Source organism: Primulina tabacum, chromosome 4, assembly GCF_025594145.1.
Source record: "Primulina tabacum isolate GXHZ01 chromosome 4, ASM2559414v2, whole genome shotgun sequence".
Classification (NCBI taxonomy): Eukaryota; Viridiplantae; Streptophyta; class Magnoliopsida; order Lamiales; family Gesneriaceae; genus Primulina; species Primulina tabacum.
The window spans coordinates 5,319,834-5,341,413 of record NC_134553.1 but is presented as its reverse complement, the minus strand read 5'-3'; the positions used below and the strand labels follow the sequence as shown (position 1 = coordinate 5,341,413).

Below are 21,580 nucleotides of genomic sequence, written 5' to 3'. Positions count from 1 at the left end.
AGATTATTTTCTAAATTTCCATGCTTGGACAACACAATTTAAATTATTTGATAATTAATATGTAATTAGTTAAAATCTAAAAATTAATAAAAGTGGTCGTAAAGCGATTCCAATCTTTTTTTCAAATTCAGTTTAACAAATTGAATTTTTTAAAAATATAAATTTCACTTTTAAATATCTTAAAAAAATAAATAACATTCGATGATTTGACATCGTTTCATCACATGATTTAATATCTTGGTTTCATGACATGATTTAATATATTGGTTTTATCACACGATTCATACTAACGAGTATGTGCTGAATATAATTTGAATTCAAAAATATATATAAGATAAGTTTTTGCCTAAAATACTAAGTTCCTGCTAAAATGATAATTCTAAAAAAAAAAAGATATATGATTAATCTTGAAATATGTGAACTGCGATAAATGATTGAAAATATTTAATTTTATTGATTTTTTGTGATAAAAAGTTATATATATATATATATATATATATATATATATATATTTTACAAAAATTCAAATGTGAATTGAATAAATTTGAACATATAAACTTCAATTATTACTTGAATTAATTATATCAAATCTTTTATTAGTTTAAATTTGAATTTAATTCATTTTATATCAATTTAAATGTAATCTATAAATTATATGTTTTTTATATTCTTTATTCAAATTGAAACTAAACTCAATTGAAAACATAAACTACTTTTAAATCATTCAAAAATATTTTTAGCATTTAAACTCTGATTATCTCGTTCATATGATCTATCAGCATATGAAAACAACATAAATTCGAGTTAAAATGTATTTTTCATTATCAAAATTTTATTATTATTTTTTCTATACATTTTTATTTATTAAATGTATTATTTATGTTTTGTAGGTCTTTTGTGATACGGTCTCACAAATTTTTATCTGTGAGACGGGTCAATCCTACCGACATTCACAATAAAAAGTAATACTCTTAGCATAAAAAATAATATTTTTTCATGGATGACCCAAATAATAGTTATGTCTCACAAAATATAACTCGTGAGACCGTCTCACACAAGTTTTTGTCATTTTTGTTTAATTTATTTTATATGGTTCACACACACATATAAAAATGTTTTTGCCATATTTGGAAAATTTTTCGTCAAAAATAATATATTATAAAAAAGTATCATTATTAATATATTCACATATCGCATTGATATTTGAAATAAATAGGAAATAAATACGTAATAAATGTGAATTGTTTTAAATTTATTTTTTAAAATTGAAATTAAAATTTGTTTTTTTTTAAAATTATAAATTACTATTTAAGTATCTGCATTGATTATATCATTTTATTTAATTTCGATTATGATTTTAAGTTGTGTGTTATTTTTATGGAATTTATGTTTACTACTCTCTATCACATTAAATTAAATATAAAAAACTTTTATATAATATTATGTTTTTCAATTTTTTCAAAAGAGTGTGTGTAAATTATTGTTATATATCTTAATAGAACTTTAAAATATGTATTTTAATATAAATTTAATATAAATATTTTCAACATGTTCAAAAAATAATTACTTTTTAATCAATATAATAAATGACTAAAAAATTTGAATTTTTAAAAATGTTGATTTATTCTATAAAATTTTGATAAACAAAATAATATAAGATTTTTTAAAATATTTTTATATTCTTTTTATTTATAACTGTTCCATTTAATTAATATAATTAATCAATTTAACGACAAAATATTGTTATCATAATTGTAATTTGAGTGTTATTTCAAATGACATTAATATTTTTATATAATAATTTTTTGTAATAATATTAAAAATTTAAATATATTCATTATATTATATTAATAATTTTAAATAATTATTTATGATAGACATGAATTAATTGTGGCGATGAAAATAAAAACCAGCAGACCAACAGCACTCTTTAAGAAAACAGTAGACAAAAATAAAATCAGAAGCTACTGGTCTAGTAAAACAAAAGCAGTAGAAAGGATAGAAAAACAGAATCGGTAGAAGATGTTGCCTAACGTGACTACTTTAAATGTTACCGTCCTAACGTGACTACTTTAAATGTTACCGTTAAAGTTACCAAGTACTAGTATTAATTGCAGCATTAAATACTATACGGAGTCATTTAATTCACTTTACCGAGTTTAGTATAAAACAGGACTGATTGTTTTATAGCTTTTCTGCATGAACATTTTTTTTGGTAATAAAGCTGACTCTATCAAAAATCTGAAGACATCTTCTGATCATAAACGTTGAACTCAGTCGCTTATATATACATGGAACAAACCCTTACAGAAAGAGAACTCTACGCATAATATCTTTTCAAGGATCAACGCTATTTCACTCAACGAGACAACCTCGAAATTCCTTGATAACTTTGAGTTCAACACAAAGAAAAGTAGCACACGCTTCATAGCAAATATCTGATCTTTTGAAGATCATCTTGTGCTACTGATTCTTACACTCTTCACAATCTTTTACAACACTTATACTTTATCAGGAAGAGCTTGTAATCTGAAAAGAGTCTTTTCAGAACCTTTTGTATCACGTTCTTTTTGAGTCGAGTAACTAAGAGTTTCAGTAGGCAAAGGTGTAAGTCCTTCTGAAGTGGGTGTGTACAAGAGTTGTACTGTAATATCCAAAGTCTTTTAGTTATACCTTCTGGAAACAGGAGAAGGGGAGACGTAGAAGATTTCATCTTCGAACTTCCATAAACAACTACTACCTACTGTTATTATTGTCTTTCACTTACTTCATCAGATTGTTTCCGCACCTATAATTGTAATCTAGGTGAAGGTATACGCAACAAGATAAACTACTATCTCTAACAGGATTTTAGTACCTTATCAAAAGAAAGGAAAAACGAGTAGAGTTTATTCACCCCCCCTCTAAACTCAACTTCGATCCTCAACAATTGGTATCAGAGCAGGTTATTCTTGTTCGTGAAAAACTACAACAGATGGCACACTTTAGCAAGATCCCTATGTTCTCTAAGGAAGATTTTGATGATTGGAAGATTAGAATGCAATCTCATCTTGCAGCACAAGATGATGACATGTGGTATGTTATCACAGATGGTCCATTGAAAATATTAAAGCCTAACACAGCTGTTGCTGTTACTGAGGGTGCACCGCAGATGGTTGAAAAATCAAGAAGTGAATGGACCAGCGAAGATAAGAAGAAGGCCAACCTTGATAATGTTGCAAAGGATATATTATATAAAACTCTCGACAAGAATACCTTTAGCAAGATTAAAATGTGTTCTACTGCAAAAGATATTTGGGAAAAGCTCATCCAGATATGTGAGGGAAATGAGCAAACGAAAGAAAACAAACTGTCTGTAGCAATGCAGAAGTTCGAAAATCTAAAAATGAAAGCTGGTGAAACTCTAAATGAGTTCGATGAAAGATTCAGTAGCTTGGTAAATGAGCTAACAGCTCTGGGTAAAGAGCATAGCAACAGAGAAATAGATCTCAAGGTGATGAGAGCCTTACCCAGAGAATGGGATGTAAAAACAATGGCTATGAGAGTGTCCAAAGATCTAAACAAGTTGGAACTGCACGACTTGTTTGCAGACCTGAAAGCATACGAGTTCGAACTGGAGGTAAGAAGTGGAGAAGAGCCCTCAAGTCTACCTACCAAGGCTCTTGCTGCTACTTCTACTGCTACTACCTCTTCTACTGCTGCTACAGCTGTACCTCAAGCATTACCTACTGTGATCATTGACAGTACATTGGAGAAGACTGCTGAACAAATCAGTAGTGATGCTATGTCCTTGTTTGTAAAGAAATTCTCCAGGTTCATGAAAAAGAACCATCGAACTTATCAGGGTCCCAATCGCAACTTCAAGAAAGATTCACCATTTGGTGATACGGGATGCTTTAACTGCGGAAAAATAGGTAACTTCATTGCTGATTGTCCTAAACCAAAGAAGGATGACCAGAAGAGAAAGGATCACAAGAGGAATGACAAAAAGTCCAGAAGAGATCGAAAAGCAATGATTGCTGAAGAAAGCAAATCCAAATGGGCGGACTCCAGTTCTGAGTCATCTGATTCAGAAAGTCATTCCAGTGACAGTGATGCAGAAGAAGTTAAATGTCTCATGGCAAACACTGATTCAACCTCGACATCTGGAGAGGTATTTGATTTTGATTCTAACGAATTCACACGAACTGATCTGGTTAATGCATTACATGACATGGTAGAAGAGTATTCTAGACTTTCTCAATCATTCGAAGAAGTTAAGATCGAAAATCAGAACTTAAAGGATCAGAATAGTAAGTTAACTTGCTTGCAAGTAGACAGCTGTAATGATTTACAAGTTGAGATGAGTAAATTAAAAACGGAGAATGAAATAGCAAAAGCAGATTACCAGAAGATGCTTTCTGAAAACCAGAAGTTATCACTACTGGTAAATGCTTGGAACAAGTCTTCTATTTCACTGGAAAAGATGCAAGAGTTACAAAAACAATCTGGAGACAGGAGTGGTCTCGGATTTTGTAATAATGAAGGCACCTCTGAAACAAATACTAAGCCAAAACTGGATATGTGCAAAGGGAAGTATATTCACTTTGTGAAATCCAGCGTGGTACAAAAACCAGAAGTACCTACTGTTTCAGTAGAAAGGAATGTAAATCAGATGAACAGAAGAATGCACTATGGTCTAGGTTATGTTAAACCTAAGGAAAAAGTTGACCAGAGTTCTAGAATCATGAGTGGATTCAACTCAGGAAGACAACCTCCTATGAAGGTTAAAAACTACCAGTACTATAATTCTAAACCTATTCAGAAGAGATACAGGCTGGACAACAGAAACAGAAGGGAAGAACAAAATACTAGGATGCACAATGTTAAAAACAACAGACCCTTTGTTGCACACACTTCCATGGATACCCGAAGTACAAAAATTGTACAAATGTGGGTCCCCAAAGGACTGATAAGGCTTGGACCCAAATAGATTTGGGTACCAGATACTAAAATTTGTGTTTGCAGGAACAGCAGAAGAAAACAGAAATCAGTAACTCTACATGGTATCTGGACAGTGGATGTTCCAGACACATGACTGAACAGAAAAACCTACTCTCCGAGATAATGAGTTGCACTGGACCAAAGATAACTTTTGGAGACAACTCAAAAGGTAAAACCGTGGGTAAATGTAAGATTATCCATGGTAACATAACCATTAATGATGTGTTATTAGTTGACAACCTTTGTTACAATCTAATTAGCATTAGTCAACTATGTGATAATGGTTATTCTGTAACTTTTCAGAAGCACTCACGTGTAGTTAGAGATTCTGCTGAAACTACTGTATTAACTGGAAAGAGAGAAAGCAACACCTACAGAGTCTCTTGGAACTCAAATCATGTCAACACTCCTACATGCTTAGTTGCCTCGCTTAGTAATAAACACTGGCTATGGCACAAGAAATTGAATCATCTGAATTTCAAGTCAATCAATCATCTCAAAAAGCAGAATATAGTTGATGGCCTACCTGATATTAATTTTGTTAAAAATCATGTTTGTTCTGCTTGTCAGCTTGGGAAACAGATAAGATCTAGTTTCAAGAGCAAAGATAGCAAGTCAACTTCAAGATGTCTGGAATTACTGCATATGGATCTATTTGGTCCAATCTCTATCATGAGCTTAGGGGGAATGAAATATACTCTTGTTGTTATTGATGATTTTTCTAGATTCACTTGGGTAATATTTCTCGCAGGAAAAGATCAAACCAGTAGCCTCCTGATCAAGCTTCTGAAAAGGATTCAAAATGAAAAATCTTCTTCCATCATTAAAATCAGAAGTGATCGGGGTACTGAGTTCACTAACAAAAATCTTGAGTTATATTTGGATGAACAGGGGATTCATCATGAATATTCAGCTGCCAGAACATCTCAACAAAACGGAGTAGCTGAGAGGAGAAATAGAACTCTAAAAGAAGCAGCTAGAACAATGCTAGCAGATGCAGACATCTCTCAGCGCTTCTGGGCTGAAGCAATTAACACTGCTTGTTACACGCAAAACAGAACTATGGTCAATAAAAGGCACAATCAAACTCCGTATGAAATATGGAAAGGGAATAAACTCAACGTATCTTATTTTCATGTGTTTGGTTGCAAATGTTTTGTACTAAATAATGGCAAAAATCACTTAACTGCATTTGACTCAAAATCAGATGCTGGACTATTTCTTGGTTACTCTGCTGTAAGCAAAGCCTTTAGAATTTTCAACAATAGAACTCTTAATGTTGAAAAGTCGATTCATGTTGTCTTCGATGAAGACAGCAGTGCTCTTGAAATATCTAACACGTCAGATTTAAGTAACATGTTAGACAGGATCCACTTGGAACTGGACAGTGAAGATGATGTAGAAGCAAACATCAAGGATCTTCAAAATCCAGAACCAGACATTCCGATAGTGGAACCAGAAGTACAGACATTAGATCTGCCGATACCAGCAGAAGACACTCAAGAACCTACTACTGGTTCCGTCGAGAACAATCTCAACATATCAAATCAGGAAGATATCCTTTTAAATTCTTTTATTTGGAGAAAATCTCATCCTCCATCATTGGTTATTGGTAATTCAGCAGCGCCTTTGAGAACCAGAAGGCAAATGATAAATGAATACATACATGCTGCGTTTATTTCTCAAGATGAACCAAAGAAGATTGAAGAAGCTCTTTTGGATCCCAGTTGGATAGAAGCTATGCAAGAAGAGCTGAGTCAATTTGAGAGGAATAAAGTTTGGTTTCTAGTACCTAGACCTTCTCACCAAGCTATCATTGGAACTCGGTGGGTATTCAGAAACAAACTAAATGAGGAAGGAAACAATTGTAAGAAACAAAGCAAGACTGGTGGCACAAGGATTTAGACAAGAAGAAGGAATAGACTATGATGAAACCTTTGCACCAGTAGCTAGGCTCGAAGCTATCAGAATATTCTTAGCCTTTTCTGCTTTCAAAAACTTCAAAGTATATCAAATGGACGTAAAGAGTGCGTTTCTTAATGGTCTACTACAAGAGGAAGTCTATGCTGAACAGCCTCCAGGTTTTTCTAATCATTTGTTACCAAATCATGTTTTTAAATTATATAAAGCATTGTATGGTCTGAAACAAGTACCTAGGGCTTGGTACGATACACTTTCACAATTTCTCATTAATCATGGTTTCATCGTTGGTACTGTAGATAAAACCTTGTTTACCTTAGCCAAAAACAAACACATATTATTAGTTCAGATTTATGTTGATGATATCATATTTGGGTCAACTAACCCCAAATTATGTGCAAAGTTTGCTAAGTTAATGCAGGACCAGTTCGAGATGAGCATGATGGGAGAATTAACATTCTTCTTAGGACTACAGATTAAACAACTTGATACTGGAATTTTTATAAATCAAGCCAAGTATACCAAGGAGCTTCTGAAAAAGTTCGGTATGGAAGCATGCTCTGCTGCTTCTACTCCAATGAGCTCATCTATTAAACTTGATAAAGATGAAAGTGGAATTCCAGTAGAGGTAACTCAGTATCGCGGTCTTATTGGTTCATTGTTATATCTGACTGCCAGTAGACCAGATATCATGTTTGATGTTTGCATTTGTGCTAGATTTCAATCAAACCCTAAACAATCACATTACATTGCTGGTAAAAGGATTTTAAAATATCTCTGGTATCCCAAGGACTCGTCGTTTAATCTTATTGGATACTCAGATGTTGATTATGCAGGATGTAAACTGGATAGGAAAAGCACAAGTGATTTTTGTCAATTTCTTGGTGACAGGCTGATATCCTGGTTTAGTAAAAAGCAGACCTCCATAGCCACATCTACTGCAGAAGCAGAATATCTGGCTGCTGGAAGCTGCTGCTCTCAAATATTATGGATTCAACAACAGTTAAAAGACTATGGAATTCAAGCCTCCAAATCACCTATTTTCTGTGACAATACCAGTGCCATTGCAATCACACAAAATCCAGTACTTCATTCCAGAACGAAGCACATAGACATCAGACATCATTTCATCAGAGATCATGTGCAGAAGAAGAACATTCGTCTGGAATACATTCATACTGATCAGCAAGCAGCAGACATCTTTACAAAATCTCTCCCTGAGAATAAGTTTTCTTACTTTCGAAATACACTTGGATTGATAGATTTAACTTAATTATTTATCATTATCTGATATTTTGGCTTAACTTTTCCTCTGTGATTATTCAGTTTCTAATTTTGCAGAAGGTAAAAGTTGAACGATGGAGACAATCAGTAGACATAATATTTCATTAAAGATAATAGAAACGGGGGCGTACATTTTTCATTTCTGTTTTAACGTAAACTCTCCAGGATGCCAACCAAGCGGTCAGCTCTCCAGTAGAGGTACGTAAAAACTCATCTGAAAAAGCAATCTTTTTCAGAGTCTTAAGCTCCTTTAAGAGCATAAGAAGGTAGACGCTATCATCAGAGACAACGTCAGCACTATCAGCACTATGGAGACGTCGATAATACTTTGACATCATCATCAACTCCTTAGTAGAAGATGTTCGCCCACTCTCGAAGGAAGACCTAAGCTCCTGGATTTTAGTCCAAGTAGCAAGTGTCTTCTTCAGCACCTTGACCTCTATTGCCTCCTTTCTTGCAGCAGTCACCTCTCTCATGAACTCATCAGCCAAATCAGGACTATTATCTCTTGCCATTTTTTTTCTTAAGAATGACTATCTGGTTTAACCCATGTTCATATTTATAGATGAAAACCAGGGACCAAAGCTCGAGAAAGTCTTGACTACAGTAGATATATGAAACATCCCATATCTAGCTCTCATCGGATTTGTTACCATATATTGCACTAATTTAGGAAAAACTTTATTCTGATATTCTGTGATTCTGTGTCAGAAGCAAAAGGTATTTTGTCTCATTAACAAAACAAGGCTTATTTTATCTTCCAGTAGAAGCTATCAAGACTGACTTCTCTTCTTCTGAATTTTATTCATCATTCATCAGTTATTTATCTTATTTAGCCAACTAGTAAGTTATTTGCAGGAAAGCAGAAGGGAATATCAAGTACTTAAACTGAAATTTTATTAGAAACCATTCCAGTACATTTAACGATGCAGAAGTAAAAGCAGTAGATCAACAAATGCTCTTTAACAAGAAGCTTTACATTAAACTTTTTGCATTCAGTAATATCAGCAGATCGTAGTATCTTCAGCAGCAAAAGGATGGTCTGCTTCGAAAAGATTCCAGCAAGCTTGGGTCTAGTAAGAATCTAGCAAGCTTGGGTCTTGTTAGCACTAATGTATAATCAGATACTTTACAGGGCATCAGCTTCATCGATCAACCAGTACTCTCTTATTGCATTAGAAAGCCTATGGAAAAGATCGATGCTACATTTCCGACTAAATGGAAGCAACAAATCTTTTTGATTGTTGACATTACAACTCCAGGAGTTTGATCCAAGGATCATTACGTAAAGAATGACATCTTCAAACTTCCTTCTGAACATTTTTGCTTCGGCTCCTGGATCAGACTCTAACTCTTCTTTAACTTGAGCTTTCATTTTAGATTATGAATGTTTAACTTCGTTTAAGTTGTGTAGGCATTTATAGTAATCTTCGGAAGACACAAAGACTCTTGCGACTGTTCATTTTCAACGGTTCAGATTGAAAGATTGCCAAAAGTCGTTTGGTGTTTAATATTCACTTATTAGTTGCATTTACCGAGGGGGAACAATATCTTAGTCAGACTAAGATTTTTATACTTTTTTCAGAAAACAGATAGAGTATTTGTCTTTTCGATAAAACAACAAGTCTGCTGGTTTTGTCACAGTGCTCAAATATTTCAGCACTCTGAAACTTCCAGCAGACGTTATCATAAAACGACAAATCTTCTTCTGATTATTTTTAGTAACCGTCTGGACAGCCCGTCTATTTCAAATTTTTAAATCATTTGCGTCTCTGACAAACTTTGCAAGTCTTTTCAAACATTCAACCATAAACATACTGACACGTATCCTTATGTTTACTTGACGGTTGTACATTCATTTTAAAATATCACCTTCTCATTTTTCACTTTTACCGTTTCAAAACTGTTGCTACTCAGCTACTGCTTTCTCTTAATCATCTTCTATCTACTGCAAATTTTATCTGATCCTTTCATCGTAGAGAAATGGCCGGAGCATACACTCTTAATGCATATCAAGTCAACTTTGCTTCAGTATTCAATGTCAAAGATAAGAATCTTGTTAAAATGTTTCAAGACCTTGAGAAATCAGGACTTCGAAACTTCTTGGAAGCACCAGCTGTGATATACAAAAATGCTCTTCTGGATTTCTACGCTAAGGCAACTGTGCATGAAGGAAAGATCGTCCACTCTCAAGGAGATGCATCCATCTCCATTGATGTTGCACTATTGGGCGCAACTTTTCTCCTCCCACTTTCAGGTACTTCTGAACTATCTGATATTTCCAAGCTAGAAATGTATATTGCTCTTAGAACTTTCTCAACCACTGGAGAAGAATTGTCTCCTTCTTGCCACAAAAAGTTACTCAAAATGGAATATCAAATTCTGGCTGATATTGTGGCGAAGGCTATATTAGTCAAAGCTGACACGTTCGACAAGTTAACAAAGGAGAAAGTTCAAGTGATGGCTGTCATCACTAAGGGAACTAAAGTGGATTGGAGTCATTTCATATTCAGAATCATGAAAGACATGGTCATCAAGAAAAGTTCTGGATTTGCTGTTCAGATCAGCACAATGCTCAAGGATGCTGGTTTCGCTTTTACAAGTGAACAGGATGCTGTTTCGGTAACAATGATTGATGCTGAGAATGTACTCGCTTTAAGGCCCAAGCCAACCGTGGCTGAATTTGTTGCCTTGAAAAAGGAGATTGGAGAGACTCTTTCTGAGACTCAGAAACCTCAACGAAAGATTAAAAGGAAAAGAGTGATCGTCTCTACTGATTCTGATAAAACAGTATCAGAAGAGTCTGCTGCTGATGTTCAACCATCCCTACCAACTCCAATAAAAAAGAAAGCACAGATTGTTCTTAAAATGAAGAAGACATCAGCAATTTCTGAAATTGAGAAAGTGCCAATCAGACAGGTGTTTCCAGAAGTGGTTCCATCTGCACTGATCTAATGCTCCTACTTCAGTGCAAGCTGTTGCATCTGTTCCAGCAACATCTACTGCTTCTACTTTCAGACCAATGTCTGGAATAGTGATTAGAGAACCAACAAGGGGGTCTTCTGCATTTCGACCCATTTTGCCTATTTCGTCAACCGACAAAGGCAAAGGAAAGATGATTGAAGAACCACAACTTTTTGGACTCAGGAACAACTGTGACCACATGTGTTGATCTTCATTTGGCAGAAATAGAAAGCTCTGCCAATGATGACATGAATTTCTTTGACGAGTGGCACAAGGTCCGAATTTTTCATTCTTTTGCTTACTTCTAGAAGAAAGGATCCTATGAGAAAATAATGAACGCTGAGAAGAGGATCTTTCAGCTTGCCAAACAGAAAATGTAATCGAGGCCTTGCGTAGAAGAAGCTACATCCTCGAACAGCTGAAATGTCAGAAGTTGGAATCGATTATGAAAATTCTTAAATCAAATTTTGATCCTACAATTCCTACTGCTGTTCAGGATCAAAACGTCATTCTGATTCTAACTGACAAATTGAAACAGATGAGTGAGCAACTTCTTGATCAAGAAAAGGGCTTTGGCGAGCCAATTGAATATCAAGTCGGCCTTGTTCCAGACTTTCCACAGATCCAGACAGTTGAGGAACGGACTACAGCTTCACCAAAAGCTTATGTTCTCAGTACTCCTGCATCACCAACAAGGCCTCTTCAGTCATCATCTCTTTTGTCTGTGCATGAACTGGCTTCCGTTGAAGAAGTCATTGAGTCAATTGTTCCCACGTCCCCTACTACTCAGGAAGCAGTTCCAGCTACTTCATTGCCACAATCACCCTCTCCAACCGCAGAACAACATATGGCAGAATCAGATGCTGTATCTCTTTTGCCAAATCTAGAGAAATTTTCTGCTGCTCATCAAGCTGAAATGAAAGTTCTTCTGAACCAGCAATCTGAACCCATAACTGCAGAACAATCAGCTTCACCTACTGCCGTTGCTCCAACAGAAGAGAACTTGGTCTCCAACTTGGTTGCTCCTGATGAAGAGATTGTTCCTACCATAATTGCTGCCGAACCAAATGTCTCTGCTATTCCAGATGAAACCTCTGCTGACCCTGGTCCTTCTACTGCTGTGATGGACACCACTTCCCTCACCACCAATCAAGTCTCTATTGCACTGATTGTCACTGATCCTGTTCAAACTCTCACGAACACTCGCGCTGCTGAAATGAGGCAACGCATGCTTGCGCGAACCCTCTCACCTGAATCAGAATCATTCAATTTGGAGTTTCAGATTGACGTTCTGCAAAGGGAACTCAATAACCTGTCTGATTTAGTCAAGCGGATGTCCTGTGAAAGCATATCAGAATTTAGTGGTGCTCAGTTCTTCAGAGAACGAATGAGCAAACAAATATATAAAATGGAGGAATCCATGGAGAAAATGCATGCTGAAACCATTGTTTTCAGACAAGCTGTATCGAGAAATTATAGTCACATCGTGCTTGCTCAAACTGATATACTAAATCGACTCACCGAGCATGATGATCTCATTCGATCATTTTCCACCTCCATGGAAGTAATTGATGCCAAGATTGATTCTCAAACTCAATCTCTCACTCCCAATGATCGTATCTCTACTCAAGCTCCGTATCTGGAGATGTTAACCAATGACATTCAAAACTTGTCTGGAAGAATGAATGATCTTATGGCCCATGTGATTGCCGCTGATGCCAAAAAGGGGGAAGAAAAACGAAGAGATCCATCTGAAGCAGAACTAAGGCAATCAGAAGCTGAGCCTTCAGATAGAAGATTTCAGGATCCTCAAGATGAAGAAGTCATTTACAGGGACATTGGAACTGATTGACAATTTACTGTGTTAATTTCATTGACATTATTCTTTTGCTAACTGATTATCTGTTATTTAACGCTTTCCTATTGTTTAGGTTTTGGCATCACCACAAAGGGGGAAATTGATAGACATGAATTAATTGTGGCGATGAAAATAAAAACCAGCAGACTAGCAGCACTCTTTAAGAAAACAGTAGACAAAAAGAAAATCAGAAGCTACTGGTCTAGTAAAACAAAAGCAATAGAAAGGATAGAAAAACAGAATCAGTAGAAGATGTTGCCTAACGTGACTACTTTAAATGTTACCGTTAAAGTTACCAAGTACTAGTATTAATTGCAGCATTAAATACTATACGGAGTCATTTAATTCACTTTACCGAGTTTAGTATAAAACAAGACTGATTGTTTTATAACTTTTCTGTATGAACCTTTTTTTTGGTAATAAGCTGACTCTATCAGAAATCTGAAGACATCTTCTGATCATAAACGTTGAACACAGTCGCTTATATATACATGGAACAAACCCTTACAGAAAGAGAACTCTACGCATAATATCTTTTCAAGGATCAACGCTATTTCACTCAACGAGACAACCTCGAATTCCTTGATAACTTTGAGTTCAACACAAAGAAAAGTAGCACACGCTTCATAGCAAATATCTGATCTTTTGAAGATCATCTTGTGCTACTGATTCTTACACTCTTCACAATCTTTTACAACACTTATACTTTATCAGGAAGAGCTTGTAATCTGAAAAGAGTTTTTTCAGAACCTTTTGTATCACGTTCTTTTTGAGTCGAGTAACTAAGAGTTTCAGTAGGCAAAGGTGTAAGTCCTTCTGAAGTGGGTGTGTACAAGAGTTGTACTGTAATATCCAAAGTCTTTTAGTTATACCTTCTGGAAACAGGAGAAGGGGAGACGTAGAAGATTTCATCTTCGAACTTCCATAAACAACTACTGCCTACTATTATTATTGTCTTTCACTTACTTCATCAGATTGTTTCCGCACCTATAATTGTAATCTAGGTGAAGGTATACGCAACAAGATAAACTACTATCTCTAACAGGATTTTAGTATCTCATCAAAAGAAATGAAAAACGAGTAGAGTTTATTCAACCCCCTCTAAACTCAACTTCGATCATCGACAATTTAAACACTAATATTTATTAATTTTAATCATTAATTACATAAATAACACTTCGTTTGAAATATTAGTAAAATTGTAAAAAAGATGTTTTTTTTTTAAATTTATAGTGGTAATCGAAATAAAAAATAAAAAATTATTAATTCATAATAATGAAAATGAGCTCAAATATGATGAGTCCCAATGGTCGAGTGGCTACCACCCAATCTACCCGGCGGAAGCCTACTCCCCTTTCACCTGTCAACATCTCAGTTTCCCAATTCTTAGAAATTATTCTGAATCCAATTAGAACAAAGGAAAAAAAAAATCAATCTTTTGTCCAAGATTGTGCGCTTCCCCCACTTTCTATTTCTCAATCAAACAGCGGCTGCTCGATCCATCTTGTTTAACTGATCTTGCCTGAGGAGGTAAAAAGATATCTTGATTGTAAAAATCCCAATATGCAAATTTATATGTTACTTTTTTTTGGCTCTTGAGATCCAGAACTGATTTGGGAATATTGAATTGTGTACCCTAATCCTAAGCTGCAGCGGAAGTTTGGTAATTTTCTCTGTTTTTAGTGGATCTAACATGAAATTCAGGCTTTTTCATTGGATATTTGCTGTTAGTATCCGTCCCATAGTTTATATTTATTGGGATCCAACTAAATATCGGGTTGGATTGGGTCATCCGTTTGGTTGTCCGGGACATTATAGTTTCGAATTGTGCTAATTGAGGGTTGGTTAGCGAATTATGAAGTAGACGGCATGATTTGGTTTAGTAAATTATGTTACTTGAGAGGCAGATGTTGTTGGAATAGTTCTTTTTAATGGCATGGCTGTTTCAAAATTTTTATGCTGAAGATGGGAATTTAGAGAATGCTTGTATTAAATGTCAAAGTGTCATGTGTAAACTGTTATATTTGTAAATGAGGAAAATACTATGTCCCTCTGTGGAAGGTGTTCATGATCTTGAAATTGTAGGTCGTCCCATCTTTCAAAATCAAAAATATTTACAATTCTGAAAGTTTATTTCATTGATATTATTTCACGTACATAAAAAGTGATTATCAGGTATTAGTTTTGTAAAGATCAAATTTTCACCAGCTTCATTTTGTTCTGAAGCACGTGATTTGGAGAATGGTCCAAAGGTGGGTTTTTGTACAATTATTTTTTCTATTCTTATATTGTATATTTGCAACTTTATATTGTATTAAATTAGTATAATTTTATCCTATTTTACAGGAATGGAGTGTATTAATGTTCAAGAAAGACCATGTTGCAGTGCTTAGCAGGGTTCAAGCATTTATGTGCTTCATTTCTTCAATGCTTTGAACTTGATACACAATCAAGGGGCCTTGAAGATCCTGAAATTCTTGCCAGGGAGACTGTGTGTATGCATCACATCCACAATCTTTTATTAATCAACCTCTTCAACTACCACGTCCAACCCCTATGAAATTAAACAAATGGAAAAGGAATGTGTAATATGCAATGGACAGTATAAGAATGTGGATTTAAGATATTCTATCTCCATTCCTTGTATTCCTGATCAATTGTTGAAAAAGTGAGATTTGATTTTTTTAACCTTTTTGATCTTAAAAAACAGTGGTTTTGAGGTATTGAATCTTATCCTTACCTCTAGATAAGATGGTATTTTTTGGACCTAAACTTACCATTTTTATGAAATGAAAATTTCTTTATAAATCGCCTAAAAAGGAAAATGATTAATTTAATGAAACTCAAAGGGAATGTTTCACTGTAAAACTGGGGACCATTGAAGCATATTAATCCAGATCTTCATGAAAAGAAAACTATCCGCCTTACTTTTGAAAGGCTAACAACCTGATATTGTTATTCAGTCGCTAGTGTTGATGGAGATGGGACATAATCACTGTTATCTCGTTTGCTGATTTCTTGGCTCCCCATTTTCTTTTTGCTATATTCAGATGCTATTCTCTAGCATGGCTAGATGTGCATCTAATTTGTAATTGAAATTTCCTTTTATTGCAGTTAGTGTAAGTGAAATAGAAGCACTTTATGAGCTGTTTAAGAAGATCAGCAGTGCTGTGATTGATGACGGGCTGATCAACAAGGTTCTTAGTATATTAGCACAGATCAAAGATTTCCTGTGTCATTTTTAGCACTGTAACCCTTTCAAACATCAGTCATGTAATTCAAATTTCTCTGTTTATTTTGCAGGAAGAATTTCAATTAGCATTGTTTAAGACAAACAAAAAAGAGAGTCTGTTTGCCGATCGGGTACTTCACAAATTTAAGCATGTTTTGTCTGCAATTCTTAGATGCATACAGTTTCTGGGTGGATGTTTTTAAGTAAAAAGTGTGTTATCATGCATTATAATAGTTCTTTTCATGTATGATGAGTGTTCCCAAAGGGCACAGCATGCAGTAAGATTGTAGTTTTACATTTAGACATATCTTGACGCTGGTGAAGTTTTATACAATAATTTAAAATGATATGTTGGAAATCATGTGCAACTATTTTAGCGAGACTTGGAAATGCATCTTTCATTAACCATAAGTAATCCTGGGGGTAACACTTCTCATCTACACGTTTCTTGGAGCAGGTTTTCGACTTGTTTGACACCAAACATAATGGAATTCTTGGTTTCGAGGAGTTCGCCCGTGCACTATCTGTATTCCATCCAAATGCTTCTATTGATGATAAGATTGAATGTATGTTGAATATCTGATACTCCCATTATGAGGCTCTGTTTAGCTCTTGGAGACTTTCTGATATTCATGCCATTTTAACTTATAAATTTTTCCCACTACAGTTTCGTTTCAATTGTATGATCTCAAGCAGCAAGGTTTTATCGAGAGGCAAGAGGTGAACATTTCTCACTTTGTATTTTTTGTTCTAGGGGAGATATATTTCTGTTGACCGAAGTCTGAGCTGCAGCTTTTGTAGTTCAGTCTATTTTTTCTGGTATCTTGACCACTTACTCCTTTATTTGTCAGCTTTTCTATACCCATATACATACAGATGTACATATATGTATGTATATATTATGATTCATAAGTAAGTAGCTGTTACGTATGCTTAACAAGAGAAGCAAGACATATGGAAACCTTTTTTGCCACATGTGTTACATTTTTGCTTGATGCTTATGCATTGTGTGGAGCATGTGTTGTTTTAACTACGATGTACCACATGTAATGCTTCATGTGTCTGTGTGTTGTGATTATTTTATCATCCATCGCTTTTGCAGGGGATTTTTAATAATATATGTCTAATAATATTATTCTTCATTTCATTTTTTTTATCTGTGAAAAATTGTAGTTTGAATAAATTTATATAGAGTTTTTTCCTTTTGGACTATCTTCTAAGGATCGCAATTTATCTTTTGCTTTTTAGTACCTTCTAGATTTGTTTCAGTTGCAACTGGTTGGGCATGAGATTTCACTGGTGTCAACAGTAATACAAACCTTTAAATTTGATTGAATGTGATATTTGGAAATTTGAGGAGTCCTACAATATATCGAGTTACTTTTGTGCTAGTTGTTCAATCTAAAAAGGGGGTGACATGCTTCATGAAAATATTTAAGCTGAAATTTGGTGTTCACCATGTCCACATCCTGTCTAATTATACCCTACATAACAATTTCCTGGAGTTGACCTATTTTATGTACTAACACTGTGGCCAAATCGTTCAAAATGTTGAAGTCGTCTAATTTTAATAACATATTGATTATACTACTTGGAATATACAGGTAAAACAAATGGTGGTTGCCACTCTTGCTGAATCTGGTATGAACCTGTCAGATGAAGTTATAGAGAGCATCATTGACAAGGTTGTTCATCTACCTAACTTTGTTTTGACCTACCAAACCCCCCCCCCCCCACCCACCCCCCAAAAAAAAAAAATCCCACGCAGAGAAAGCATGGTAAAGTTTAGTTAGTGAATGAAACTCGACAACTGTTCATTGAATCGAACCACTCAAATGAAAAGCAATTCTAAGTTTGGCTTCTTGTCATAATATCGCTGAGATTATTAGCAGTCAATCGATAACACAAGCATTGGTTAATCGATGCATTGTCATTTGTTTGTACTTTTTTTAATTGGATATTTGTGTTTTATTTCAGACCTTTGAGGAAGCTGATACAAAGCATGATGGAAAAATTGATAAAGAAGAATGGAGAAGTCTAGTTTTGCGTCATCCTTCGCTTTTGAAGAATATGACACTTCAATATCTCAAGTATGTTATAATTTTGTTGTCCGCATATCTACTTCTACTTTAACTTCACGCGATCAGGAAGTATGCTTGATAAACCCAAAAAGGATAGGCTATATAGTGAAATAATTATGTGCCTGTCCAAAGTGAGAAATTGTACTAGTGGAAAAAATTGAATATCTTGAGGTAAAAACGCACAACCTGAATCTTTGGGAATCATGGTACTGCCATAAAATGTTCACAAGATCATAAAATATTGTACTTGTGTGTAAATTTACGGGTTGGCACCGTGCATCCTAAGTTTGCTGATCACATGTTCCTACTTAACAGGGACATCACGACGACGTTCCCAAGCTTTGTATTTCACTCGAGAGTTGAGGATACTTGATTCCAGATGTTGCATCGAGCCGTTTTCTTGTTTATAAATGTGGTGATTTGTTTCTTATCAATGACTCTGCCATCTCGTGTGACAATTTTGTTGCATTGTGTTTGTTTTACACCTTGTCATGCTTTGATACACCGAAATCGTGGTTTGGGTTCGGATTTGATTATTTAGTTGATTGTAAATTAGACCTGATAAAATTCGAATTGGACGAGAGTTGACATCCAAGTTTGAAGCACCAACAACAAGAACCTTACAACCAGAAAAAAGTTATCCTAAATGTCATTTTTGGTGTCGTCGGGTATCCAAAATGGTGAATTATGTGGTTCTAATTTAATATTTCGTTTCACAATCTATCTTTGTAAAGTTATAACTAAAACTATGGATATCTCCCAATTCATGTTTTGAGTGTTTTGTAACAAAACGCGATATTGATTATTTGAATTTAACCAATTTGATATTTCAATAGACAAAAACTTATGTGAGACGGTCTCACGGGTCGTATTTTGTGAGACGAATATCTTATTTGGGTCATCCATGAAAAAGTATTATTTTTAGTAAGATTCGTGAGAGCGTCTCACAAGATATCTACTCATTTCAATATTGTCAAACAATTTGTTACGCTCTTAATTAGCAAGACAACTTACAATTTTCATATAATTTATTTCATAATTTCAGATGAAAAATTCTTGTGAAATGTTTGTATCATTATAAAAAAAATTCCCATGTGATATCAAATCAGGCTCCCCATACATGAAAGCACATAAGCAAATCCAGAAACCCGATTCGGACATGGTATTAAGTAGTTCAAAAACCTAGATTTGACGAGATGAAGCTGAAACATATTGGCATATTGATAAGTCTGAATTTTATACAGATTTTAAAGATTTTATTTTCTCGTATTCTTGTTTATCTGACATTGTTATATCTTATTTTGTGTTTATCTGGAGTCATTATATGTGCTTATTTCAATTAATATTATAGTAAATTTGAACAACAAAGGAAAAACATAATTTTGAAGAGAAGACGATTTTACAATAATTTCAAGAGCACCAAAATATTATAAATAAGGAATAGAATAAAAAAAGAAATTTTTATTTTAATCCCTTTTAAAATACAATGAAATCAAGGATAAAAAATGAGGAATTTTGAAAATTATTGATTCACTCACGTGGAAATCTACAGTTTATTAAAAGATATTCTGTGGCAAATTTCTTAGAGCTTCAAGTGGAAAATTTTGGGCTTTTTAAAATCTTGACCTATTAAGGAAGATAAAAACCGAAAAAGATATCACATAAGATAGAGAGAAGAGAGAACAAAGCTTGACGTGAAAAAGAGAGGAAAAGATAAATTTGAGGAAGAAGGAAGCTGTTAGGGTTTGACAGAGATGAGGAAGATAAATACACTCGATGAAACATTATTTGGAAGAACACATGACGAACTTGGTAAAATAATGAAAAAAAAATGAAAAAATGCAAGTTAACGTTAAAAAATATATATTCATCGTCAACGAGAGAAAAAAATGAAAAAAACATACAGTTTACAGTGACTAAAAATATAAATCCACATTCAACATGACCAAAAATGAAAAACATTCAAGTTATAAAACTTAAAATACAAATTAATTATTAAAAAAATTACAAATCATAGAACCAAAATTGTACTTTTCCTATATATAATACAGACTTTCTAATATGTTATTACGAATTATTAAACTTTAAATCCGATAATAAAAAATAAGAATATAGGTGTGCCGACAACATAATTATAATCATTCAAAATTTAGTAAAATATGTGTACATGTATTGTCACCGTTCACATTTTAGAAATCCACATTATCATGACCCAATATCTCGTATAGGACATCTTAGCTTGACATTATAACTTTTGGATTAATTGGAAAGCACATGTTAATGAATAATTCCGCCAAATAATTTAGATATTTGGTAATTGATAGAAGAAATACTGGTCAATAATAAAAACTAATAACTCTACGCACAACATACGTGCACATGTATGTTTTTTTTTTTTTTTAGTGTAAGAATTTCTTATAATCATTTTTTTAAAAATTTAAAATTCTACATTTTGAATAAAGATTACAAGAATATTTTCAAGTATTTTCACAATAATAAACCACATTAAAAAAATCATGTTTGACAAACTTAATCGAAAAGATATTGTAAAAGAAAAATAAAACTCATGGCTGCTTCGCAATTAAATCATCTATTATATGTGAAAAACTCAGGCGAAAAAAATTGTTAAAAAGAATAAAACTCATACCTACTCGATCAATTTTACCACTTAAATATTGATTTATAAAAGAATAGGTCTCTATTTTTTCATACATAACTCAAATAAGAGACTTGTTTCATAAAATACAATCCGTAAGACAATCTCAGATAATTTTTTGCCTTTATTAGAAATTTATAGACATCCAAGAAGATTTTATCAAGATAGAAACAAAATCTCGAAAACATCGTACCAAGTAAGAAATCAGAAAGTTGACAAATTTGTTTTAGATAACATGTTACCAATATTCAGTCAACACAATCAATCCGATTCGAAATCATAGATATCTATCTAAAGGACGAGAAACAAATATCTAAATACTATGAGCACGTTTGGTATAAGAAGCTACAATTAAAAAAGTGTTTTTTTTTTTTAAAAAAAAGTGCTTTTTTAATTTTTAACTTGTTTGGGTGGGCTTCTAGTGCTTAAAAAAGCACTTATTTAAGTTGAAATTAGAGCTTTTTTAAAAGCCCTATTTTAGAGCTTTTTTCACTAGCTTTTTTAATAACCTTAAAAAAAACATCCACCAGTAGCCTCCTCTCAATCTTTTCTCCATTCTTCTACAAGGTACAATTTTTTTTCCGTCGAGGTTTTTGTTCGTT

At 33.8% G+C, this 21,580-nt stretch overlaps 1 protein-coding gene across 5 annotated transcripts; it reads left to right on the top strand.

The window, feature by feature from the left end:
- The first annotated feature begins 14,295 nt into the window (after positions 1 to 14,295).
- LOC142542735 (calcineurin B-like protein 3) lies at positions 14,296 to 18,917 on the top strand. Of its 5 annotated transcripts, none has more exons than XM_075649530.1 (10): positions 14,296 to 14,539; positions 15,185 to 15,261; positions 15,356 to 15,504; positions 16,124 to 16,206; positions 16,313 to 16,372; positions 16,699 to 16,807; positions 16,909 to 16,961; positions 17,846 to 17,926; positions 18,219 to 18,331; positions 18,638 to 18,917. In XM_075649530.1, exons 3-10 carry the CDS (start codon positions 15,387 to 15,389, stop codon positions 18,693 to 18,695), a joined length of 675 nt encoding a protein of 224 aa, XP_075505645.1. In that variant the 5' UTR covers positions 14,296 to 14,539; positions 15,185 to 15,261; positions 15,356 to 15,386; the 3' UTR covers positions 18,696 to 18,917. The 5 variants fall into 5 exon arrangements, with proteins under 5 accessions (XP_075505645.1, XP_075505648.1, XP_075505646.1 ...); XM_075649533.1 differs by having other exon boundaries at positions 14,304 to 14,539; positions 15,236 to 15,261; XM_075649531.1 differs by having other exon boundaries at positions 14,305 to 14,539; positions 15,175 to 15,261.
- The last annotated feature ends 2,663 nt before the right edge of the window (positions 18,918 to 21,580 follow it).

Coding starts and splice junctions, on each gene's coding strand:
- LOC142542735 (XM_075649530.1), top strand. CDS start 15,387: ATGTTGCAGTGCTTAGCAGGGTTCAAGCATTTATGTGCTTCATTTCTT. Junction 16,207..16,312: donor ATGACGGGCTGATCAACAAG/GTTCTTAGTATA, acceptor TTTATTTTGCAG/GAAGAATTTCAATTAGCATT. Junction 16,373..16,698: donor AGAGTCTGTTTGCCGATCGG/GTACTTCACAAA, acceptor TTCTTGGAGCAG/GTTTTCGACTTGTTTGACAC.